The 26,766-nt window shown below is 41.3% G+C and overlaps 1 protein-coding gene across 1 annotated transcript in view; it reads right to left on the reverse strand.

Annotated features, from left to right (window-relative positions):
- Positions 1 to 26,766, reverse strand: part of SRGAP1 (SLIT-ROBO Rho GTPase activating protein 1) — a 178,919-nt gene that overhangs the window by 18,653 nt on the left and 133,500 nt on the right. Inside the window, exons 8-15 of the mRNA XM_014053233.2 lie at positions 23,435 to 23,536; positions 17,689 to 17,886; positions 17,484 to 17,568; positions 13,812 to 13,839; positions 10,970 to 11,003; positions 4,090 to 4,150; positions 3,557 to 3,634; positions 191 to 325 (exon numbers count right to left, since the gene is read on the reverse strand). Of these exons, the coding sequence (XP_013908708.2) occupies positions 191 to 325; positions 3,557 to 3,634; positions 4,090 to 4,150; positions 10,970 to 11,003; positions 13,812 to 13,839; positions 17,484 to 17,568; positions 17,689 to 17,886; positions 23,435 to 23,536 (721 nt within the window). The remainder of the gene's footprint in view (positions 1 to 190; positions 326 to 3,556; positions 3,635 to 4,089; positions 4,151 to 10,969; positions 11,004 to 13,811; positions 13,840 to 17,483; positions 17,569 to 17,688; positions 17,887 to 23,434; positions 23,537 to 26,766) is intronic.

The following is a 26,766-nucleotide window of genomic DNA, read 5'->3' on the forward strand; positions in this document are numbered from 1 at the left end:
TTTATTCTTATTGAGGAGAGAATGTAAATTCAAAAACACACTTGTTAAAATGGATGCACATAAATAACTATGATAGCAGTAAGCTGTCCTATATAAAGCTGTTGTAAAATAGATACGTCTGAGCAAATAATACAATTTCATTCATTAAAGTGACCATTCAAAACACACAAAAGAAACAAATTTAACTTACTGACACAAGAAATAAGATCATTAAACCTTTCCTTAGGAAAAATAGAATTCTCCAGTCCTCGGAAATAAAGCTTCAGTACTCCAGCAACTGAGTTAATATCATGGTTACTTTGGTCATCTGCCAAAGGATTTTCACCTACAAAAATAAATCAAGATTAAATACTTACAGGCCTTAGATCTTGACAGCCTTTTTCTATTTAAGATTCTGAGCTGTACTATATTGGTCATCCTGAAATTAGAATGAATGCAGCAAGATCTAAAATATTGTTCAAATATATACTTTTCCCATTGGGATATGAACTTTAATTTCATTCTTTTTAATTATAATACAATATAGAGTATATTTTTTGATATTTTTAAAACCTATTTTAACCTCATGTTAGGTACCTGTACAATTGGAAAGTTGGGTAGTGATATTAATTGATTGATTGATTGATTAAATAAATAAGTGCACAGCAGAATGCCAGAGGGGATTAAAATGCTAGATTGTCCATGCAAGGATTCAGTCATCCTTAACCTAAGCATGATCCAGATATGTAGATATCAGAATTCACAAAATTTTCCTCAAATACTAAAGAACTCTAGGAGGTAAAGTCTTCATATCTGGAAGGCATTCAAGATAGGAAAGTTTGATTTGGGTAAATGAATTTAATTAGGCTGAATGAAATTTCAGTATTACTGAGAAGCTGAGGACTGCTTTGACTAAATATATTGGGTTTCACAACTATTTTCATTCAAGTTACATACCATACAAATACTGATATATTCAAGCTTACATTTTCTTTGAGGTGAAAAAAGTAATTAAAAAGATTTTTAGAAAAACATGTTCTGCATTCTGTTGTGATTACAAAGAATAGATTCTAAAGCCAAACTCCCATAAAAAAGATGATGTTATTAAGAATTGTGGAAAAACACTGTATTCTTTTTTTGGGGGGGGGGGGTTCTACTCACCAAAATAATATCAGATAAACATATAGAAAAAACTTTGCAGGTGTGGATTAGTCTAGTCTAGCAATTTATTCTCCCCCTCCCCCAATCATTAATAAAGTATTTGAAAAAACCCAACCGGGAGACATGTCAAAGAATGCAGCCTATATTCAGAAAACACCTTTAAAATGATGAAGTTGACTAGCTATATGCAGTATTTTTTCATTCTCCATTAATTGGTATACTTACCTCCGAAAAAGATGACTCTGAATTTAGGACAATTTCACAATAAATAAAGTAATAAACACAGAAAAAAAATTCCTGTACAATACCCAGTTTCCCAGTCTTCTCCATCTAAGATTTCCAATTCCAGCTGAAACCCATCATGAGATTTTAGTCTTTTTAAATAATTGTGCATATAATTTTAACGTATAATCCATATATATCTGAAAGATTTTTCTAAACTTTATTCTACCTCCCCTCCCAAAAAATAAGGAAAAAGAGGAGGAGGAGAAAGTAAACAGAAAAACAGAACACAACTGGATGGCACAGAGGTAGATGGGGGAAGAAGTAACTGTACAAGAAGGAAGAATCTGCCTATTTAAACATTGCAAAAAGGGTTAAATTCGGGAGTTAGCCACCTCTGGGGCTGCAATAATGTGGATGGCCACAGGATGACAGCAGAGCTACATTAAACTCTTTTTGCTGTCATTTAGAGCAGTGATCCCCAACCCCCGGTCCGCGGACCGGTGCCGGGCCGCGGAGTACCTGGCACCGGGCCGCGCAGCGGCCGGGGGCCATGATCGCTGCAGCGGCCGGGGGCCATGATCGCTGCAGCGGCCGGGGGCCATAGTTTCTTTCTGTATGCAAATTAGGGCTAACTGGCACAAAGGGTGTTACTGGACCGCTGGTGGCACTCTGACGTCACCAGCGGCCCACCGCCCCCCTGTGTCCAGCGCCGCCCTTCTCATTCCTTTTCAGCGCTTCAGCGCTGGCCGATTCCTGAAAAAAAACCTAAGAGCGCCTGCGCAGCTACGTAGGGCTAGCGTAGACAGCGCTAGTAGCATAGCCTTGCGTAGTTGTTCCCCGTGGAGATTCGTACCCTCACCACCGTCCAGGCCTTCCGCATAGCCCTTAAGACCTGGCTAGCCCGTCAGGCCTGGGGACAAAGATAATCGCCCCTCCCGAATGATGAATGAATGTTGCTCATTATTTTACTCTATGTTTGTCTATGTCATGGTTTGTATTTCCCTCCCCTGATCCTATGTAAGCCGCCCTGAGTCCCCTCAGGGAAAAGGGCGGCCTATAAATGTTAATAAACCTAAACCTAAACCTAGGCGCAGTTTGTGCTACGCTATCTACGCTAGCCATACTGAACTGCGCCTGCGCAAGGCTACGCTACTAGCGCTGGTCATCGACGTGCTCAGCGGGCCACGGTAAAATTATCAAAGGCTGACTGGTCCGCGGCGATAAAAAGGTTGGGGACCACTGATTTAGAGCAGTGGTCCCCAACCTTTTTATCGCCGCGGACCAGTCAGCCTTTGATAATTTTACCGTGGCCCGCTGAGCACGTCGATGACCAGCGCTAGTAGCGTAGCCTTGCGCAGGCGCAGTTCAGTATGGCTAGCGTAGATAGCGTAGCACAAACTGCGCCTAGGTTTAGGTTTAGGTTTATTAACATTTATAGGCCGCCCTTTTCCCTGAGGGGACTCAGGGCGGCTTACATAGGATCAGGGGAGGGAAATACAAACCATGACATAGACAAACATAGAGTAAAATAATGAGCAACATTCATTCATCATTCGGGAGGGGCGATTATCTTTGTCCCCAGGCCTGACGGGCTAGCCAGGTCTTAAGGGCTATGCGGAAGGCCTGGACGGTGGTGAGGGTACGAATCTCCACGGGGAACAACTACGCAAGGCTATGCTACTAGCGCTGTCTACGCTAGCCCTACGTAGCTGCGCAGGCGCTCTTAGGTTTTTTTTCAGGAATCGGCCAGCGCTGAAGCGCTGAAAAGGAATGAGAAGGGCGGCGCTGGACACAGGGGGGCGGTGGGCCGCTGGTGACGTCAGAGTGCCACCAGCGGTCCAGTAACACCCTTTGTGCCAGTTAGCCCTAATTTGCATACAGAAAGAAACTATGGCCCCCGGCCGCTGCAGCGATCATGGCCCCCGGCCGCTGCGCGGCCCGGTGCCAGGTACTCCGCGGCCCGGCACCGGTCCGCGGACCGGGGGTTGGGGATCACTGATTTAGAGCCTATGAAGTTTAAAGATCTCCAAAGCCAATATCCAAAACTATGTAAGTTTTTAAAGATCATTTGTGCTAATTTCTTTGTTTTTCTATTCTTCTCAATGAATAAAAATTCTCTCCCTTTCATAATAATAATTTAGGAAAATAATTTTTATGTTTTGATGATATATATGAATAGAAAAATAATCACCTCTTTCAAATGAATTTTTAATATCATTAACCTCCACCTGAGAGCCCGACACCCTGAAAATGCCCTGGTGTTGAAGACCTGAAAAATAATAACAGAGAAATATATAAACATAATGTTTCAAATGAGGGAAAATACTAGCATCTTAGTCCTTTATTATCACATTTATATATAACTTTCCACCCAGACTCAACAAAGTAGCTTACTGCATTTTCAAATGCAATGCTAACTGTTTCCAAAGACCAAGAATTCCTTTTCTTGCTTGATTCCGGCCCACTTCCTCTTTGATCTATGGCTTCATACCTTCCAATTAATCCTTTCTTATTGCTGTCTGAATTAATATTCTGCCCTTTCTCTTTTTGTTTTATTTCCCACGAAGCCCTTCCATTTTTAAGTTTTCAACAAGACCAATGTTTCATTATACTTCCTAACTGTAATTGGAAAAGGATTAGAACATGCCAGAAAAAAGCATCATGATTATTAAGCACAATAGTCTTCAAAATTGGGATTAAATTAAAAAGTACTTTAGAACTCACCATACAAATTGATAAATCGGATACAGCTTTCTACAATGAGAGGGATTATTTGTCCTAAATCCTGGTGAGGGGGAAAAAAAATAATCCAAATAGTTTGCAAATTGTATGAGATAAATAGCACTTAATTATCATTAGGAAACCATGGCATCCTTATATTGTCAGACATGTAATACTCTATACATCTAAATCTCACTAGAATGCTATCTATACCGATTATGCCCCTTGGCTATTTGACTATTTCATAAAACAAGCTCTTCAGCTAATTGCGTTTTTCAGTTTGGCCACGAAGCAAACACTAATGGCCAGCATCCATAACCAGTGCTGTACATTTCTATTGATGGTAGCTAGCAAGTCTCATTAAAGAGGATTGGTAGATGCAATAATTGAAGGCACATTGAAAGTAATAAATCTTGCCTGCCAGAGTGTTGCTGTTATTGACTTTAATAAAACTTAGCTTATTTATTTAGAAGCTAGGCAATTTTTCATTCTTCTTCTGTTCCTCTTTTGTTTTGTTTAAAGCATCTTATTATTTGAGGGGTTCCTCAAACACAATTTCCTGTTACAACAGAACTGATAAAATGTTATTTAATGGCTGATTATTTAAAGAGATACAACATCAAGATTGTATTTTGAATAAAAAAGTTATGAATTATACAATACAAGGAAAAAGGTGATACAAACTTAGAGGCACAGTGCACAGAAGTTTATTAAACTGATACCCTTACACCTAAACTGCTCCTATAGATTATATGATAAGTTTGGCTATTTATGTTTAAGTAACTACCCTGTTTCCCTCAAATGAGACTATCCTGAAAATAAGACCTAGCATGTTTTTTCCATGTGTGCCTAATATAAGCCTTATGCCCCAAATAAGTCCTACTTAAAGAGCTTGTGTAGCCGGCCAGCCACCTATTCTGCCTGATGGTTTTTCTATTAACCTACTTCAGTGTTCATCATTCTACAGATAATTGACCAGTTACAATACAAATAGTATAGTATAGTATAGTATAGTATAGTATAGTATAGTATAGTATAGTATAGTATAGTATAGTATAGCCTTTATTGTCATTGTACATTATGTATACAACAAAATTGGTTTTAGTCTCACTGGTGCAATCAATGACAAAAAATACAAACAACTTAAATAGTATAAAGAATAATCCCTATGCAAATAATCAGGAAAAAAGAAAAAGAAAAACTAGTCATACTTTTCTGTGTGTGCGTGGAGTGATTGTAGTTGTGTTTAAGAGTCTGACAGGATAGAAACTACCGTATTTTTCAGAGTATAAGACGCACCTTTCCCCCCCCAAAGAGAGAGTGAAAATCTGGGTGCATCTTATTCTCTGAATGTAGCCACCTGGGTCATCTGGAGAAGGGGGAGGTGAAGCGGGCACTGCACAGGAGGCGAAGCGTAAGACAAGATGGCTCGCAGCTTGGACTCCCGCTTCTCCAGACAACCCAGTCAGAGGGTGGTCGGCTTCTGCTTCTGGCCGTGGAGATAGATCTGGCCAGGAGGAATACAAGCTCCATTTTTGCAATCAGGGAGGAAAAAGAGCATTTCAGGTGCTGGGCAATCCCTGCAGCCTGGAACTGCCCGCTACCTGAAATGTTTTTTTTCCTCCCCAGAGCCATCTCCCAGGCCAGGAGCAGAAGCTGTTTTTTTAAAAAATAAATTTTTATTTCTCATATATACATTCACAATTATATGATCTCATAACTGTTATTAATAATATGTATTTGTAACAATTTTTCTCCCCTACAGTTGACAATATAATTGAAGTTGCTTTCTTACCATCCCATAAACCCATCTTATTTTACAACAATCCTACTTCTTCTTCCTTCCTTCCCTCCTTCCTTCCCTTCTTTCTTCTCTCCTTCTCTCCTTCCTTCCCTCCTTCCTTCCCTCCCTCCTTTCCCCTTCCCTCCCTCCTTTCTTCTCTCCTTCCTTCCCTCCTTCCTTCCCTTTCTTCTCTCCTTCTCTCCTTCTCTCCTTCCTTTCCCCCTTTCTTCTCTCCTTCATTCCCTCCTTCCTTCCCTCCTTCTCTAGGAGCAGAAGCTGACTGCCCTCTGACTGGGTTGCCTGGAGAAGGGGGAGACCGAGCAGTGAGCCACTTTGCCTTACACCTCTCACACAGCGCCCGCTTCACCTGTCCCTTCTTAAGACAATTCCAGACAGCCGAGATCACTGCGCTGCCACTTGAAAACACTGTTATTGCGCTCTCTGTCATGCAGTGCTAATTGCTATTGCACCCAGCTACCATATCTCTTTGCTGCATGACAGAACTGGGCGGATTTGTGGGGAGGGGGAGCAAGGGAAGAGGACCAATCTCCTTTGCATGAAGGCTTTTCTCAGGACACTAGATCTCCACTTTTTCTCCGGAAAAAGCTATTGGCATTGTCGGGATTTTGGCTAGTGGAAGAAGCATGGGATGGAAAGGAAACTTTGGAATGCAGGAGTGTCAGGTCGGGAGTCTCCCTGGAGCCTGGCACTTGCTTTTGCCCCAAGACTTAAAGAAGTGGGGTTGTGAAGAGCGCTGTGAACAAGCCTGGTTGTTCAAGGAGGCAGTCTTGCAGGGTCATTTCCTTTATGCTTCCCTTTTGCCGCTCAGGCACCGCTGCAAGGAAACATTAATCCAAATGGAAGGGATTCCCACCCCTCCTCATCCAATGGGCCGTACCCAGTCAAGCCCAGCAGCAGCCATTCAGCAGCCCCCGCATGTCTTTCTCATTTAGTCATTTTAGTCATTTATTAAAATTTATAGGCCGCCCTTTTCCCTGAGGGGACTCAGGGCGGCTTACAATCACAAGGGAGGGGGGTGCAGTATCAAAAAACAAAACAAAATGTGAACAAAGAAAAATAATAAAACACAACTTTCGTTCAGCAATCAAACACTCGGGCGGGTGAATTGGGAACCTATCCCCAGGCCTGCTGGGAGAGCCAGATCTTGAGGGCTGCGCGGAAGGTCTGGATGGTGGTGAGGGTACGGATCTCAACGGGGAGATCGTTCCACAGGGTCGGAGCTGCAACAGAAAAGGCTCTCCTCCGTGTGGTCGCCAGTCGGCATTGACTGGCAGATGGGATTCGGAGGAGGCCCAATCTGTGCGATCTAATTGGTCGAAGGGAGGTAATCGGCAGAAGGCGGTCTCTCAAGTACTCGCTGAAGAGAAGAAGAGAGCCAACTGCTGCTCCTTGGGTCAAGCGGCTCACCATCACCGCCAGTCTGAGGGAAGGGGGGAAAAAATAAAGCGTGGAGGGAGATGTTTAGTCCTGCCCTGCCATGGGAGTGGTAGAGAAAAGTGGATTTGAGATTGATAAAAGCCTTACTCTTTAAGAAGATCAAGCCCCCACATGACACATTTTTGCCCTCCCCGACCCCCTGAAGCACTTTGCAGGCCTGCCAACCTCTCTGCATGCCCCATTTTTCACAAAAAACGGGGCATGCAGAGGGTCTGAGATGCCTGCAGAGTGCCCCTGGGAGACAGGGAAGGCAAATACATTTTTTTTAAATTTACCTCTTCAAAATCTTGGTGTGCATCTTATACTTCAAAAAATACTGTGTTTTTAAACCTATTTGTTTGGCTGGCTATGCTATGATGTCTTCTGCCTGATGGTAGAAGTGTGAAGAGACACTGACCAGGGTGTGAATTATCTCTGAGTATCTTCCTTACTCTGCTAAAGCAGCAAGACCTGGTGATGTCATCCAGTGGTGTCAGAGGGCAACCAATGGTTTCTTCTCCCGAATTGATCACTCTCTGTAGTGCCTTCCTGTCTGCAGCAGTTAAATCAATGTACCATACTGTAATGCAGTATGTGAGGACACTTTCTATGGTGGACTGATAAAAAGAGGTCATCAGCCATTGTTTCACCTGATTTTTCCACAGGACTCTAAGGAAATGAAGTCTCTGTTGGGCCTTGCCAATCACTAGGGACGTGTTATTTTCCAGGTGAAATCTTGACTAATAGGCACTCCCAAGGATTTAGGAAACCCTCTCCACACAGCCCCCCTCAATATACAGTGGGGCAAATTCCTCTCTGTGCTTCCAGAAATCTGAATATTGAATATAAATTTGAATACATATACATTTCCAGGATTACAATGTAATGCAATAGTCTGAAATAGCCCTTCACCCCTCATCACAAGTGGGAGTGAGGAGAGTCAAGGCTAGGAGGAGATGCTTCCCAACTGCACCTCCCATTGTGTGGAACCACCACTTGGTATGCCCTGATCCTGTTAGGTCCTCAGAAATTGTCTGAACTACAAAGCTCTTGCAGAGGGCTTTTAAAAATCAACAAGAAAGCACTGTTAGAATTCCTAACTTTTACTAGAATATCACGAACTTTTTCTCCAAAGAATGATAACTGCAGTTTATTACACTCTTAATACAAAGGCGCTTCTGTTTCCTTCATGACTCTTTGAAGGAATCCTGCAGTCAAGCATCAGATGCTACTGGGAAAACAATAGTTCTTTTTCTTTTCTGCCTGATAGTTTTGTCACTTAATATTCAAGAGCATTCTTGAATTTGAATGAACCAGAATGATGCTAATTTCTCTGTATTACAAATCCAAATTCCTGTTATTATGATAGGTGGGCAGGGACATTTTTTCCCAAAAGTAGGAATTCACCAGCATGCAGAAGAAGTCTTTATAAACCATGGCTGAATCACCAGTGAAACTGACAATTATAAGTTTGACTTCCAAACAGTACTTTATTGTTCTTGCAGAAATGAAAATGAACTACTCATTTTCTATGGAAAAGAGTATAAAGAAGTGTACTTGTTGACATTATTTCAGTAAGAACTAAACATTTTATATAGGACAAATTATTTTCCTCTTTATGGTTCTCCTATTCTTTCCTATAATATTCAATAGGAACAAGTAAAAAATTAAACCAACACCTGTCATGTTGGATTCTGAATATATTATGTCAACATGGGATAGAATTATCACAACTTTTGGGTTTCATGTGTATTTTGGTCTTTAGTTTATTTCTTTTAAATATCATTTATATTGGTCCTTTAAAGCACTTAGCAAGATAATTAATAAAATGAAACAAAAAAGGAATATACACATAGCTAATCACTGAATTGACTCAAAATCAGATTATCATTATCCAATAATGTTTTTGTAATGTACAATAACGTAATTGTCCTCTCTCCCTCCCTCCTTCTCTCCCACATCAGTATGTGTATATATTGTGTATATATGAATTTGTGTCAAGCCTCACAAATTTGGAAAAAATAAAACTCAAGAATCATACAGATTTTCAGTAAGATGTCTTTAGTAAATACAGAAGATGATCAGACTCTCATTTATAGTGAGTTAATTAAGCTGAATCTCTTTGAAGGATTAGAAATGCTTCTTTCTAGTTTCTTTCTGCCTGGGGTAAATGGCTGTTTATCAGAAAAGTTGTCAATTGATTCACTTGTTATCTGTTTACTATTTTTTCTACTTTCGCTGCTATTCCTTTCCCAGCCTTCCCTTTCACACTCTATTCTGTTACCTAGATGGTGGTTAACATGTTAGACTAAGACCATGGATATCATCAGCCTTAGTTTTAGAAAAGCACTTGAAGCCTTTGTACTTTTCATTCTTTCACAAATCCAACCTACTTAGCAAGTTTGTTGTCATGGAAATTAAGCAAAGGAGATCTCCAGGTAACCTACCGTAACCTCTTGGAGGAAAAGTGCAATGAAAATCTTTTAAACAAATAAATAATATGAAACTGAACAAATGCATCCAAATGGTTTCAACTTGTGAAGCTTCTTTGGCCAGCAAAGTTTTCTGTTAGTGAAATGGGAAGTTGAGCAATTTTAGATTTCTTTAGCTGCTTGTAGGAAAGAATGGGAAAAATCACCTCACTATTATGTCAGGGAAAGAAGACTGCTGGATTAAAGAACTCTCATCAATGGGTAGACATGGACTAGAAATAAGGCAAGTCTTGCTACCTTTTTTGGACCAGAAACAGAGATTAAGGAAGAGTAAGAATTGTCTACCGGCTTGAATGTCTTCTGGAGATCAGTTTTATGTCAAAGTACTTTGTTCTAAAAGCTTTTGTTTTCAACAACCACTATCTGGAGATGAAAGATTTTACTCTATTTTTCCATTACCCACTGCTACAGGAAAAGAGAATGTGAGATATGGGGCTCTGTGGGAGTAGAGGGTTCTCCATTCCATTCCTGAACTGAGAAACCAATTACTCTTCACATTACCTGTTTGTGAATTTTGTAAAATACCCCATGGTTACATTCCAAAAAGAATTTACAATTTCAGATCTATCTTAAGATCTATCCATCTTAAGAGTGTAGCAGATACTCTTGATAAGTTATCAAATTCTACATGATTAACTTTAAGGAACATTTTATATAAAATGTTATACTTGTCACTATATTTCCTGACAAATTTGTGGAAAGTATATTCATCCTTGAAAATATCTTGGCACTAGTAAAGAATGATGCTAAAAATAGAGTTTATGAATGTCTTTAATTTTTAAAAGGCCACAAAGGATCTAAATGCAAAGTAAGGCTTTCGTTTAAGTCTTCTGATATAACAAACACATTATGTGATATTGTAAACTGCCTTCATAGACAAAAAAAACTCATAACAGGATTTTCACAGGTGAATATAGTAGGATTGTTACACAAAAAGTCATAACAAGTGTGTCATTGCAAGTATTTATTTCTTGCAATGTAAGTGCTGTCTCTATATCTCTTGTTGAATAAAATGGATATTATAAATACACTAGATGAAGAATATTTGAGCCATTAAAATGTTAAAAAATACTTGCATTCTTTTCTCATTGCTGGATTCAAACTGTTCCCAATAATTGGTAATTTAAAAAAATCAATCAAAATAATGTTAATCAGTTCATTAGCAGTATACCTGATATCTGGTGTGTGAGTTCCTTCGTCCTCTGCTGTAAAATGCAATTAGAAATAAAGTACATAAAAACAGGATGAAGAATGTAAATACAAAAGTCATAAAATATAGATATTCATGAAGCTTAAAGGGTTGTTAGAAAATAAAAACAAATACTGGTTTCTTAGATCCAGAGTAGCATAATAATGATTGGATGTAATCTTCCTTGTGAATTTAATCAGGACATTATAAGAACATGCATATGGTATAAAACAATCTGCATAAAGCAAGACATTTAACCAATGGAAAAAAGGAAATGATAGAGCAGTGATGGCGAACCTATGGCACGTGGGCCACAGATGGCACGCAGAGTCCTCTCTGTGGACATGTGAGCAGTGGCCCCAGCTCAGCTCCACCGCACATGTGTACATGCCTCCCACCTGCCAGCTGGTTTTCGGGTCTCTGCCATGCATGCACAGAGGGCACGTGGGAGATGCACACATGTGCAGGAGTGGGAGTCATGCGCACATGTATGGTGTGCACATAGGTCATGCATGCATGTGTGTGGGGCAGGGCATGCGGGGGGGTTGCACGCGCATTGCATTATGGGTGCACACATGCACATTTTTGGCATGCGACAACAAAAAGATTAGCCATCACTGTTCTAGAGCATGAGGTCAAATTCTGTTATCCAAATGGACTGACAAATGTGTACATAAATGTGTAGAGCTTTATTCTCAAGCACTATTTTGCTCAAAGATGTTTTCTTCCTTGTCTCATGTTCTATGTATAGTGAAAATATTTTCTTTATCTTTTCTATAACTAGTTTCTAATGTTGATAATTATTATGGCAAAGAGAATTACAGCATTACAAATTTTATTAACATTTTTTGTCGTGTTGCACAGTGATTTGCCCATATTAAAAACTCAACCTAAGGCTGAGAATTCTTCAGTGGGATACATCCAAGTTTGTTTCTAACATTAGGAAAGATCTTTTTATTTTGGATAAATGGGTTGAATAAGATATTGATTGAGTCCAGTAGTAGCAATTGCAGATATGGAAGTAATGGGAGGTAGGGTTTATAAATAAAACAATCACACAATATGATGGTAAATGCATGAGTGAAGGGTTGGATAAGTTTTGGGTAGGAAAATGTTCAAGGGATTTTTGTAGGAACCGCTCTTTGGGGTAAATCAATTATGCTAGCATAAATTGTGAGCAATAGCCTTTAAAAAAACATACAAATCATGAATTGCTTTAAAAAGAACTTGCAAAAATGACAAAAGTTAGCGTATAAAATGATAGTATTTCAATGGAATGATCATGCTAATCTAGCTGACAATTCAATTATTTTTATTATTTCTCATATACTATGCATGTATGTGTGCATATGTATTCCGGAAGATTTTGTATTGTTTAATTAAGACCATGTTTGAGCACAGTCACTTTAACTAGAAGTAGTGACTGAGCCAATAAATTGAGTTAGCAGTTATTGAAAACTTATTTCATTTCTAGTTGTGTCCATCCAGAAATTTAGCAGAGAGGACTGAAGTAAAAATAAGCAGTTATGTAGAAAAAAGGAAAATAAGAATTTCAATTTTTTTTAAAAAAATTATTTATTTATTTAAGAGTTGTGGTGGCACAGTGGTTAGAATGCTGTATTGCAGGCTAATTCTGCTGATTCCCAGCAGTTTGATCCTGACTGGCTCAAGGTTGATTCAGCCTTCCATCCCTCTGAGGTCAGTAAAATGAGGACCCAGATTGTTGGGGGCAATATGCTAACTCTATAAACCTCTTAGAGAGGGATGTAAAGCACTGTGAAGTGGTATACAAGTCTACATGATATTGCTACTATTAAGCTATCTTCTTCTGTAAAATTTGCTATAATTTTAAGTCCTATTTTTTTTTCCCCAAGCACAGTGCATCTTAAGGATACTGTTGTTTGTGAATTGATATACAAAATTTACATATTTTTACATCCCCACATGTAACTGCAACCCTCATAATTCTTTCCCAAAGATAAGATTAGGAGGCAGTGGTAAATTGTGTGTAATTGCCTAACCAGAAGGCCATACACTGTTATGTGCTGTTTCTGTTCCTGCTATCTACAAGTCACTACTTGACATATCAATCCTTGGGAAGAGCACTGGGCCACCCAGAAGATGGACGCTTCCACCAGATATCCATATGCAATTTATTCACCTAGACTGTCTCTTTGTAGATCTTCTCTTCAATGAATCCTGAAGTTATACCCCATATATTCACTACATGTAAAACAAACAATGAACTTTGATTGGGAAGCTGATTTCCTTCCTTAGAAAGACAAAGACAAAGAAATATGTCACTGATGTAGACACATAAGACAAAAGAAATCAATGTATGTAGAGGTTAGAATTTTGATAGCATTTAGACTTTTATACCGCTTCATAGTACTTTATAATGGTTTACATAGTCAGCCTCTTGCCCCCAACAATCTGGCTTCTCATTTTACCCACCTCAGAAGGATGGAGGGCTGAGTCAACCTTGAGCTATTTAGAATCAAACTCCTGGAATGAGCATTGTAACCACTGTGACACCACAGCTCTGATACTAGTGACAAATATCTACCATCAGTGTATGCATAAGCAGGCCATTAAAACAGTATTTTGAAGAAGGACCCATAATTTTTCTTTCTGGGGGAAGGCATTGAGACTCATTGGGAAATTATTGGAGATGTGATTATAATCTGGAGGGTTTAATGCCCTATTCTTAAAGTTTCTTCCTTTTTTAAAAATAAGGGATATATTAAGCCTTTCTGAAACATAATACTCCTATTTTATAGCTTTCAAAAAAAATTACTTCAGGGGAGTATATTTAACAACTTACCTTGTAGTCATGTATTCTGCTCTGTGACCTAAACGATAAGAGAAATATAATCTGAAAACCAACAGAACCAGAAGTATATTTCTTGTATAACTGTACAACACATATGCTAACCAGATTTTCAATCATCAATTATTTATAATGTAACTTTCAGAAAAAAGCATTGTATCTTATGCAAGTAAAGAATATTAATGCTATTAAGTTAAGTTAAGCAAAATAAAATTTGAACCAGTGGTTAACAACCTGTGCATGCACACATAATGAATTATTCACAGACAGAGAGAAAAGCTTGCCAGTATACTTTGGGGAATGAACATATTGCCAACTTTCATAAGTTAAAAATAATTTAGCATGTAGCTCTACTTAGGAAAGTAAATATTTAATGATGCCACAAAAAGATATATGACTTTGTGTTAAATAATATAAATATCTGGTACATATAAGCCCAACAATGTTCTATATATCCTTTATACATTTCAATTATGTATAACTTAGCAACTCTGCAAAAGTCCCTCTGAAATAAATAGTTTGTCTATTAGAGAGGGATAATTTGTTAGAGATGGATAATTTGTAGAAATCAAGACAACAAAAACAAAATAAATTTCCACTACAGTAGTTTACCAAATAAAAAATCAGGGATCCAAATTGTATTCAATAAACATAATTAGGGTAGTTTGATAGGGAAAGAATTCATTTTTGCAAACAGTATACATTAATATGGTAACTTGATTTAGTTATAGTTAACCTGAAACTTAACTATTCTATTATTTAGTACTACTCATGTAAGTTCCTATAACAGTACTGATTGTTGTTTTTCATAAATGATTACTTAGATTTTGTTTCATAGCACAATTTCCATAAAGATAATTCTGGTTGTGCAAGAGGAAAAAAAGAAATACAATCATATATAGTACTTTAATCATATTTTAAGACTAATGAGCTAGTCTTAAAAGCAGCAATTTAATTTTTAAAAAATCATATAAGCTGATCTTAAAACTGCAAAATAGCAGGTATCCCTGTACATAGATCATGAAACATCAGCAGACAATACAGTCAAATATTAAATTCTGTGGGTAATAAAAATTTTCTTTTAAACTTGATTTTTGCATATCTGCAACAGCATGATTATAAATCCCATTTAAAATATGAAATAGATTTTCTGTGATTCATGACAATGCATGAAATCCCACTGTTAGAAAAATTACTCTGCTGGAGCACATTTGGAATGAAAGACATGCTTTCTCAGTAATATAATGAACGAAGTGGCAGCCCCATGCTTTAGCCCAGAAAGTTTATAATAAATTCTACTCATTATGAGGCACTGTTTGAGGCTTCAGGGATGTAGTTAATAAATACTACAACAGAAGATGCAAAGTAATGTTGTTAAGAGAGAAATATATTGACTCTTAGGAATTACAATATAAATCAATTCACACAGTAAATTGGACACTAAATGGTCAGGCGCCCTTCGTGCTGCCAAGCCACCCCAAGACATGCTGCCTTGGTTGTGCCAGCTCCTGGTTGGGCCAGGGCAACCCTCCGTCCGCCTGCCTGTCAAGCAGTGGCTGGGTGGGCGCCTGGCGAGCCCTGCTACCCTGGCCCGGTGGCGCACGCGCTCGCCGCTCACCTTGAAGGAAACATCGTGGAACTTGCTGCTGCTGCTGAGGGAGGACCAGCTGGGCAGCACCCCCCATTGGCTGCCCTTTCCTGGGCTGTTCCCCTGCCCCTGCCCAGCCTGCCTGTTGAGGAGGCGGCAGTGGCGCATTGCTGGGTGGCGGGAAAAGGTAGCTGCTCTTGCCCTTGGGGCTCTTCTTGTGGGCTGGAGCTGCTTCAGGGTGCCAGCTCCTCTGCATGCAGCCTGGCTCCCAGCACCACTGGCATCCTGTCTGGTGCCCATCCTTGGCAGCATGGTCTGTTCACCCCCCCCCCCACCAAAAAAAGACCCACCACTCATCTCTCCAGATTGTGCAGCTTTTCCGGGGTTTTCATTTAAAAAAACGCCTCTCCAGATGATCTTGAAAACCTCTGAGGTTGCTTTGGGAGGGGGCAGCAGACAGCATTTCCCCCCCATTCCTGGGCGCCTGCAGCCTCAGTCCCTGCAGCAACTTGCACAGTAAAGGTAATTAAGAACTTCTCACACTCTCAATATTTTTTTTACTGTGCAAAGGCTTGCTTTAAGGGTGCAGGCTCTGAAGCTGCAGGCGCCCAGGGACCATGGAGGGGGGAAATGCTGCCCGTCTGTCCCCTCCCAAAGCAACTTCAGAGGTTTTCAAGATCGTCTGGAGAGGTGTTTTTTTTAAAGAAAACCCCCAAAAAGCTGCAAGATATGGAGAGATGTACGGTTGGTATTTTTTTTGGGGGGGGGGAATCCCCAGAACCAGGTTGCCCAGCAACCTGAAGAGGTCTGTGTGGGGTTCCGGCGGCTGCAAAACGTGGCATGAAGCCCCTGAGCCTAAGCAAAGGAGGAGGTGGAGACTGGGTGGAAGAAGGGGGAAACTACTGCTACTGCTGGAGCTGCGTTGCCCCACTGGGTTTGGGGACTTCTGCCCCTTGTGCCATGCTTTGCAGCTGCCAGAGCCCTACATGGACCTCTTTGGGGTGCTGGGCAACCTGGTTCTGGGGGGAGGGATTCCCAGAACCAGGCTGCCCAGCACCCCAAAGAGGTCTGTGCAGGGCTCCAGCGGCTGCAAAGTGTGACACAAGGGGCAGAAGTCCCCGAACCCAGCAGGGCAACGCAGCTCCAGCAGTAGCAGTAGTTTCCCCCTTCCTTCACCCAGCTCTCCACCTCCTTTGCTTAAGCTCCCCACTGGCTCTGAGGCTGCTGCCCGTCTGCCCCCTCCCAAAGCAACCTCGCAGGTTTTCAAGATCATCTGGAGAGGCGTTTTTTTAAAAGAAAAGCAGCAAGATCTGGCGAGACGGTCGGTCAGTATTTTTTTGGAGGGGGGGGAATCCCCAGAACCAGATTGCCCAGCACCCCAAAGAGGTCCGTGCAGGGCTCCAGCAGCTGCAAAGTGCGGCACGAGGGGCAGAATTCCCAACCCAGTGGGGCAACGCAGCTCCAGCAGTATCAGTGTGGCTTCTTGCACCAGCACGCTGCCCTGATCAACCTACCTTATAGCACCCTCTGCAGCCCGCTCTGCGTGGAGTCGAGTTGGTGGCAGGCAGCCCTCGCTAGGGTTTCCCCTTTCCTATGTCCAGCTCTCCGCCTCCTCCTTTGCTTAGGCTCCCCGCTGGATTTGGGGGCTTCTGCCCCTCATGCCACACATTGCAAGAATGGTGTGGACAGGTGGGGAGAGAGAGATTGAGATTGAATGGCGACCGGGTGGCAGGAGAGGGGCAGGCCAGGGGAGGGAGCGTTCCGGTATGGGACCTCCGGAACAATGGGTATGGGAAGGCATGCTAAATTTCACCATCCGGTATGACTGTACCGGTCCGTACCAGTTGAAACCCACCCATGGGACAAATCAAAATTATTATTTAAATATATTGCAATCATGAAAAAAAATAGTGAATTGTTTGGATTATTAGTGTTGAATTGTTGGATTATTGTTGTTCTCTGAGTTTGCTATAGGTATCTAATAAGAAAGATCTATGCAGCAGAAACCTACATTACCTATAATAACTGACCAAATCCTAATTTCAATATATGTCTGTAATGTATTTTGAATCATTTACCTTCTCCAAGAGTCCGCTGCAGTGAATCATGTTTTGCCTGAAGTTTTGTGATAAGATTACTTCCTTCTAGGTACTCTCTGAATTTCTGTAGAGACATAGATCTGTGTTTCTTATCTGAATATTTGTAATAAAAATAGTGGGATTTCAAGGAAGAAAACAACTACAACTAGGACACATTACACAGTATGTAAAGCATCCAACATACCATGAAATAGAACTGTTCAGTTTCCTGCTGGTTAGCTCTTCTTTTAGCTATGCTAGGCTTGCTCAGGTAGGTCTCAGAAACTGTTGACTTCACAGACTCAGTTGAACGACTGTGCTGGAAGCATTCAGAAACATCATAGTCTTCAATGGTGACCATATCTTGTATTGTCTGTGAAGTAGCTTCTGTTGTCTTCTTAACCTGGGGTTAACAAGTCCATTTCATCAAAGAGAAAGGCACATCAAAATAGATTTCAGAACTAGAATGAAGAAGGATTGAAGGAAATCAATCCTCTGATAAATCATCTCGGATTGAACTATGGGATGTGAAAATAAGAAATATGAGGTTTCACTAAGTTTTCTCTATAGATTCCTCTTTTGAATCATCAAAACAAAGGCAACATCAATTAATACATCAAATTATAGTCTTCAGTTTGTTTATTTCAGTTTATTTCAGAAGTATACTGTATTGATGTTTCTTGTGAGAAAGTCTGTTGGTCCTACCTAAACGGTTGTTCTCTGTGCTGCAGGAGAATCCAAGCATGGGTTAACTTCTGTCTGATTGCCTAGAGACTGAGAAGAAACTTTTAGCCGTGCCACTCGGCTATCTTCAGGTCTTTCGACGAAGGTGTGGACTCCAAAGACGCTGACCAAGAATATGTTCATCTCACCCTGACACTGGACCAATGTCACACAGGGTGGATTGGATTCTCCCGTAACACACAGAGAACAACCATTCAAGTAGGACAGTCTTTTTCCTGTGTGCTGCTTGGAGAATCCAAGCATAGGATATATCCAAGCTTAGAGTCTCAAGAGGGGGAAGTTGATTAGTCCAGGGGTCATTCTGAAGAATGAACCCTCTGAAGCACTCACTGACCACAGGAAGCTTCCACCAAGGCAAATAAGTCCAGCTTGTAATTCCTGATGAAGCCCAGGTAGCTGCTCTGCAAATTTCTTCAAACGAGGCCTGAGTGGCCCAACCTTCCGGTGTAGCCGCACTGCGAGTTGAATGGGCTGTAATATGCCTCAGAACGGGACGAGCCTGTTACTTGTATGCCAACGCTATGCAAGCCCTCAGCCAGTGCCCGATAGTTGATGGGAGTCAACTTTTGACCCATTGATGCTGGCTGGAATGAAATGAAGAGTGACTCCGTTCTTCAAAAAGATGCTGTCCTCTTGATATTACGATGAAGAGCCCTCCAAACATCCAAGGTATGCCACCACTTTTCTAGGTGGTGGGTAGGTCTTGGGCAAATGTCCGGCAAGACAATTTCTTGAGTCCTGTGAAACCATGAGTTCACCTTTGGGGTGAATGACAGGTTGAGATGTAGGGAGACTATACTGGGTCTAAAGATGCACAGATCCCCCTGAACTGACAGGGCTCCCAACTCCAAAATCCTTCTGACTGAGGTCACAGCCACAAGGAAGGCCACCTTAAGGGTATGTAGTTAAAGACTGACAAAATTCAGAGGATCAAACGGAGCCAACGTGAGCGCCTGTAGGACTATGGAAAGATCCCATGGGGATAACTATGAACTATGGGGGGCCTCAAGTTCCATGAACCCTTCAGGAAGTTGCGTAGCCTCGGATGATGCGAAATGGGATGTTTGTTGTCACCGGCCAAAATCGTGGACAAGGGGATGCCTGTCATCTGAGAGTGTTGGGTGCTAGACCCCTGTCTAGGATGTCCTGAAGGAAGTCCAGGAGCTGAGGCATTGACACTGAAAGTGGGTTCACGTGACTTCCGGTGCACCATCTGCAGAAGGTGACCCAGGCTGTGTTGCAAATCTGATTGGTTGATTGGCGTCTGGAGGCCTGAATAGTCTGGATGACCCTCCCAGAGAACTCACCCCATCTCAAGATGTTCCTCTCAAGTGCCAAACAGTCAATTGGAACCACTGAGGATCAGGATGGATTAGTGACCCCTGGATGAGAGAGACCCTGTCTGGGGGAATTCTCCAGGGTCATGACTCTCCAGGTCCACGTACCAGGGGCATCTGGGGCAGTGGGGCATGACAAGGAGAATCTCGGCCTCCTCTGCAAGCACCTTCCTGATGATCCTCAGGATGAGAGGAAGCGGAGGAAAGATGTACAGGAGCCCCTGTGACCAAGGGCTGTAGAGAGAATTGACGCCTTCTACCCCTGGTGTCTGGAACCTGGAGAAGAATCTCGGAAGGTAAGAGTTCTGTGGGCTTGCAAAGATGTCCACTGTCAACTGACCAAATCTTTCTGACAGACTCTGGAACAAGTCTGTATGAAGTCGCCATTCGGAATGATCTATGGTCGATCTGCTCAGCCAGTTCGCATGGATATTGGCAGTGCTGGAGATGTGCTCTGCCCGTATTGAGAGGACGTTGTGCTCTGCTGAAAGTCCTAGCTTCTCCGCTTTGCACATGAGAGCCCTGAAGTGGGTGCCCCCTTGACAGTTCACGTGTGCCTTTGCTGTCACGTTGTCTATCAATAACAGCACATGCTGACAATATTTGGTGGCAGCCACCAGCTTATTAATGTTTTGGTGCAACCTGATGTTGTCGGGAGGAACCCTGGCTTGCAGTTGGTGAAGCCAGATGAGAGAAGACGTGTTGAAGAAGGATGCGGCCATCACTGCTTTAATAACCCAGGCAGCTGCTAAATATGTTTTGCGGAATGATGACTCCGCTTTCTTATCCTTCCCCTTCAGGTCCTCTGATAATTTGGATGGAAGAATCGTTGAAGAGGCCAGAGAAGCCACTGGAGTGTCCACCTTGGGCCACTGTAGCAGCTCCTCTAATTCCGGTCCGGTGGTATATAGTTTTCTATCACTGCCACTGAGGGCTGTAGTGACCCTGTTTGGCTCCATTGGCATTGGACAACATCAATGAACAGTTGAGGGGACGGAATAATATCCTGCTCAGCCACTGGTTGCTTGAATAACTATTCGCTGGGGTCCTGAGAGGATAAGGCCGTGGCTGCAGACTTGTGTGAAACTCCCACCAGGGCCACAGCCTTGGCCTTGTAGAGGAGAGATTTAAACAAGGCTGGTTTAAATAGGCCGGTAAAGGTGGCCTTATCTCAGGCAAGGCCTTCGTCTTCTGACAACTCCTGGTCACCCTGCTCACCTTCCCCAATGAATGAATCCTTGCCATGGATGGATGGAGGAGGGAGGTTGTGCTCTCTGAGAGAAATCAAATCTGCATCTATCTGGGTCTGCAGATTGGGCAGGAGGGCCTGCTCCAGAATGGGAGGATGTAGTTGGCCTCTGCTAGAGAGAGCAGCCTTTATACCCTGAGAGATGGCTTTTGAAATGTACATGCACAATCGGGGGGAAAGGCCAAAGCCCTGACCTTCCTCTGATCAGAGACCAGCTGCTGTGGGAGTAAAGGTTGCTTCTGGAACTGACTCCCTAGTTCTGCCTGTAAAAACTGCCCCTGCTGATGCTAAACAGTCGAAGGGGGTGAAATCCTTCTCAAAATGGATAGCATGAAGAGGTTAAAAATCAGAGGGACCTTCCAAGGACCAATCCTGTCCCTCTTCCTGTCTCGATTGGGGAGAGGAGTGAGGAGGGGATGCTGGCTGTGGAGGAATGGCAGCCTGTATCGCCACCATATTGGGCATCCCTATTGGGGGCTGAGGGGTCCCTTGAGGAAGAGCCCTGAGATATGATTGACTTGGAGATACTTCTGGTCTTAGCTCCCCTGGGGCGATTGGTGGAGGATCCAGCTTCTAAGGCCTCTCTACTGTGGCAATCCGCCATTTTGAATCTGGCTGGGCCTGGCAGCCTCCATGTGGCTGCACAGGTTTAAAATGGCAAGGCCTAACCCCACAAGCCAAGCTTGATGCAGCCAAAAGGTCCGAAGTCACGGAGTGTTCCACTCACCACCTGCAGAGGAGGAATAACTCCTCTGCAGACCGCTCACACAGTCCTTCTGCAGTTAATTCTGTGTCAAAATGTCCAGAGCATGACAGAGTTCTCGGACAGAGGACTCTGAGTGTCAAAAAGTCTTCCATGCGGTTGTGGCAGGCCGGAAAGACAAGCATGGTGATTTGGAGGCTTCCCAATGCCTCTGATGCTGTTGCTGGCTGCCCCACATGGAAAAGCCTCTTCCTGCCTCACTAGCGTGCCCAAGCAACAGGTAATACGTCGGAGGGATCGCTGGGTATTAAAAAAAAAAAAAAAAGGCGAGTGGCGGCTGGTCCAAGATGTTTCAGCCAAGCAGTGCTCAAGCCTGAGCCGGGAAACTGCTCCTCCCGACTCCCTGCGAATCTCCAGAAGCTGCTTGTGAGAAGTAAGATGGAATAGCTACTATCTGAATGCCTAAGACTGAAGAAGATTTGGCTTATGTCTGCTAGGCTTGACTGAGAAGAAAGAACTGAAGATAGCCGAGTGGCTGAGGCGTGGCCAAAAGTTTCTTCTCAGTCTCCAGGCAACTGGACAGAAGTTCCCATGCTTGGGTTCTCCAAACAGCTCACAGAAGAATTAAATTCTTTTCAGAGACTACACTTCAATATCACACAGCATTATGAAGGGTCCTTAGTGCTCTCTGAGCTTGTTTGTTTCCTTGCAGATGCTTCATTACCCTTACTAGATAACATCATCAATGCTAGTAAGGAGTGCTGTTTGCTGTCAGTTTATTATCTGGCGATTTGCCTGTCTATGTGGGTGGGGGCAGAGATTATTTGATTGGGCTGTTTACTAATGGCTTTTTGGCAGTTTTCTTGATTGGGGTATAGCTTACTTGATTGTTGGTCTGAAGTTGACCTTGAGGTTAATCTATTTTGACCTGAGTGCTGATTATTGGTGGAGAGGAGAATAGCTCAACCAAAGAATCTCTAAGACTGCCCCTACTCACACAGATGGGCAAGTCGCCAAAATATAAACTGACAGCAAACAGCACTTCTTACTAGCACCGGTGAAGTTACATAGTTAGGATAATGAAATATCTGCAAGAAAACAAGCAAGCTCAGAGAGCACCAAGGACCATTAATTTCAACCTTCAGCTACGCAGATTCTCCTTTATTTGTACAAAGCATTGTTTCTATTCATAGCACATATGAAAGTGCTATGAATAAATAGGGACTACTTTCAAAAGCATCAAGAAAGAGTGCATTATTTCCTGAGAATAACTCATTAAGCGCTATACTTTTACAGTATATAGTGCTGAGATCCAGAGACCTAGGATGTTTCTACTGACATTCTTTCTCCTTGACAAAGAGTCTCTCCCCAATGCCCCCCCCAATAGATTGGTAAAATGTTCCATTTTGCTCAGTTCTGTAGAACCATTTTTAATTATAAAATAATTTGAAAAGGGAACTCTATAGATGAGCATTCAGCCTCGTTAAGGCAGTTGGCAAATGGAGACCATAGTCTTATGTCCTCTATGTTATCCCATTCTTCTAAAACAGTTAAATAGGTGAGAAAAGTTTACTTTTGCATGATGAAGCTGTATTCACTTCAGAATGGTCCATATGATTTCTATACAGCAAAATCACTACTGAAGAGGAATGCAATTTAAAAAATATATAACTATAAAGAGTTGCAAAAAAATTTGAAGTCAAATTGTGATTCCAACTTAGCAAGTATATCTTTTATATCACTAATAAGACAAGTGTTGCACAGGGAACTTTATAAACCAATTTGATAAACAGAATTATTTTAGTAAAGGTATGAAAAGTTTATTACAAAGAAACGTAATATGGTTGCAAAACATGGAATGAATCATATGTGTAAGGCACAAAACAGAAAGATATGCTACCCATATTACAAATCTTACCTCTTCATTTTCAATTTTCAATGTTGTTAGTCGAGACTGAAGTTGCTGATATCGAAGCATGAGTTCTCCTTGAACTGGCTGTTGGGCACTGACTTGAGAAACCTGAAAAAAGCAGGGAAAATTGAGAAATCATATGAAAAGAGAAGAAAAGGAAAGGAAAAATGTACACGGTTATAATGGGCTCCTACAATTGCTGTGGTGGCGCAGTGGTTAGAATGCAGTATTGCCAGCAGTTCTATTCTCACAGGCTCAAGGTTGACTTAGCCTTCCATCCTTCTAAGATCGGTAAAATGAGGATCCAGACTATTGGGGTTAATATGCTAACCCTGTAAACTGTTAGAGAGGCCTGTAAAGCACTACGAAGTGGTATATAAAACTAAGTGCTATTGCTATTGCTACTTTACATAATGGATCAAAACTTTACTCATCAAAACACAGAATAAGATATACGATGCTAATAATTTTCATTTAAAGTCTAGAAGAGTTTACATTAAATGAATATTCTTGGATATTCATTATGTGGATCCAATTATATATGTCATTATGAATATGAGAACATGAAAACTGCTATAGTGCTTACATATGAGATTAAGAAAAAACTGTGGTGCTGCTCACCATGGATGTCTGGGTGTTCTCAAACTGGTATTAATTATACAATAGCCACAAACACCACAACTGAAACAGGTGGGCTGACTGAACTGCCAGAAGCTTGATTCTCAGAACTGCTTGAAAAGTGGCAACCCTCTGTAACATATGGCTTTCCCGATGGCTACACTGTGTGTGACTAAGAAAGGATCAAAGATAAATTGAGGCAATTGTTCATTCTAGAATGCATCTTAAATATCTACAAATAGAAAAAAGTAATGTTTTTTGAATGATTAGGTTTGAATGATTGTTGAATACTCTTAAAAAGTTTGAATAGACTTCCGGTGATGTCATTGGCTATGCCGGCAGGCTTGGAGATAGCTCTGAAGCCTAGCTGACAAACCAGGGGTCTGGCGGCATAAAGAGCGGCCGTTTGCTGGTCTCGGAGGGACTCAGCGAAGAGCAGGGGTGCTTCTCTGCAGGCGGGGGGAGGTGCGATCTCCTCGGCAAAGCAGAGACTTAGCCCTGATCCCAGACGTCTGAAGAGGGACACATGGCGGCCCCAAAGCCATGACACAGCACTTTTGTTTGGCATAGGATTTTTGGTGTGAATCTGGATGCCCTAAATTTTCTTGAAGAGTAAGTTGGATTTACTATTTCGTTACTGCATCTCTGGCAGTTTTTTTTTTTCTTTTCCTCTTCAATGGGACTTTTAGCGGCATTTACGACAAACAGGAGCAAATAAATTAACAATCGAAGAAGGATTAACATCATAAAGAGTTGTCGAAGGCGGCCTAGGTGGTGGAAACAGAGGGAGAGTGAAATCCTACCCTGAGGCACAGCTGATAGATATCGGCGGACTTGCCCTGCCTGCTCCCAAGATTTTTGGAAAACTTTTGTGCTGCCATAGGAGATTTAAGACTCCATTTGAGACAGTCAATATTATATATACTGTGCGCATTGTTTTCTTTTTTTGGAGCTGGAGTTGGACACTTGAAAGGGGAATATTCCGAACTGAACTTCCCTTTCTTTTTGTTCTCTTCTCGCACGCCCACCAAGCCACACCATGCCCAGCAAGCCATCCCCACAGAACCAGTAGTAAAAAAATTTGAATTCCACCACTGATATAGAAGCAGCTTTTCTCTTCCTTTACTTATTGGTTCAATCTACAGTTGATTCTCATTATTCATAGTTCTGCATGTGCAAATTTGCAACATTTATTTGCAATTCCAAAGCAATATTCTTGGTATTTTTGCAGTCACGCAGATTAGTGAAAAATTTTAATCACCTAATGTGCATGTTCTTAGCTGAGGTTTCAGTATTCACTAATTTAGTGTCTGAAATTTGTTTACTGTTGCAAAAAATGAAAAATCTTTGTATTTGGCCAATTAACAAAAATATTACCAATATTTTAAAAAAAGTTTTTTATTTTTTTACAAACAAAATAATGCGTGAATGGTGTGGCACCTGGGTATCATATATTCTAATACAAATAAAACTAATAAAATTAATAATTTTACATTCATCCAACTTATATATTTCTAATAGTAATACATTTTTATTTTAAGTTGCAGTCTATCATTATTCAATTATTCCATATTTTTTCTTATAACTCTTATTTTATTATATAAAATGTATACATTAATATTCTCTTTCTCTTATTTTTATCTCTTATTCTAACTTTTAATTATATCACCCTTTATTAAAAGACTTTTTCTTGCTATCCTACCTAACTTCTACTCATGTTACTTACCTACCTAAAAAAGGAGAGAAAAAGAAAAGCAAATCAGAGCAACAACAATAAAGAGACTTCCTGGGTGGGATCTTGCTGATGGTGGCAGCTTAACAGAGCTGCCCCTGGGTTTCTGGTCGTGTTATCTGCCTAGACATCTGGCAGATACCTCACTCTTCAGGCAAAGAAGAGGGGGAGAGAAGATCCAGCTGGCAAGAGCTTTTCCTTTGAAGTTTGCAGCTTTTTTGGCTCATCTCCGTGCCGGAAATCTCTAGCTGTTGTTTCCACAGCTCAAAGTAAGATACCTCCACTTAGGACAATATTTGAACTATTTATCTGAATTTAATACAAGCAGAGTCCGCATCTGAGAACTTTATCTGTTTTTTTTAAAAATCCTAGCTTCATTTTTTACAAGAGCTTCCTTCGTGTACTTGGTTTTTTTTTTCTTAAAAAAAAATTGGCTCCTAAAATGGCGATTGTGCATTCTCTGTAACAATGCCACATTCCTAATTCTTCTGCAAAAAACAGTGATAAAAGTTCAAAGGGAGGAACAGCTGGCCAGCAGTTTCTTATTAATTAGTTTCACTTCTCTGAAGAGTTTACAAGACTTTCTTCTTATCAACTTTGTTAATATATATTTCTGATATAGAGAAGTCAAAAATCGCACTGAATATGCTGAGCTGCTTCGTTATAATGCTTTTTTTCCCTTTTTCTCTTTTTTTTGAAATCCTTTGAAAAATCCTAAAGAGCTAACGAAGGGGTGAATTAATACCCTTTTCTCTTTCTCGTAAGCTGCACAGTGAGCCAGTAGAGCTTGATTAATTGCTCGTAGGTAAGACTTATAATGGCATCAAAATTAAATCCTGGGAAACCTCCTCCTAGAAGCACATCCCCGATACCTGGCACAAAGTTGCCCCCTACTGGAGATGTGCTAACGAAAGAATTTTTTTTGGAAACCTTCAGAGAATTCAGAGAGGAGATAAAGGAGATAAAGGACAAATTAAAAGAGTTTAAG

This window comes from Thamnophis sirtalis, unplaced genomic scaffold (genome assembly GCF_051295495.1).
Source record: "Thamnophis sirtalis isolate CommonGarterSnake01/CBP01778 unplaced genomic scaffold, rThaSir2_p1.2 scaffold_9, whole genome shotgun sequence".
Taxonomy (NCBI): Eukaryota; Metazoa; Chordata; class Lepidosauria; order Squamata; family Natricidae; genus Thamnophis; species Thamnophis sirtalis.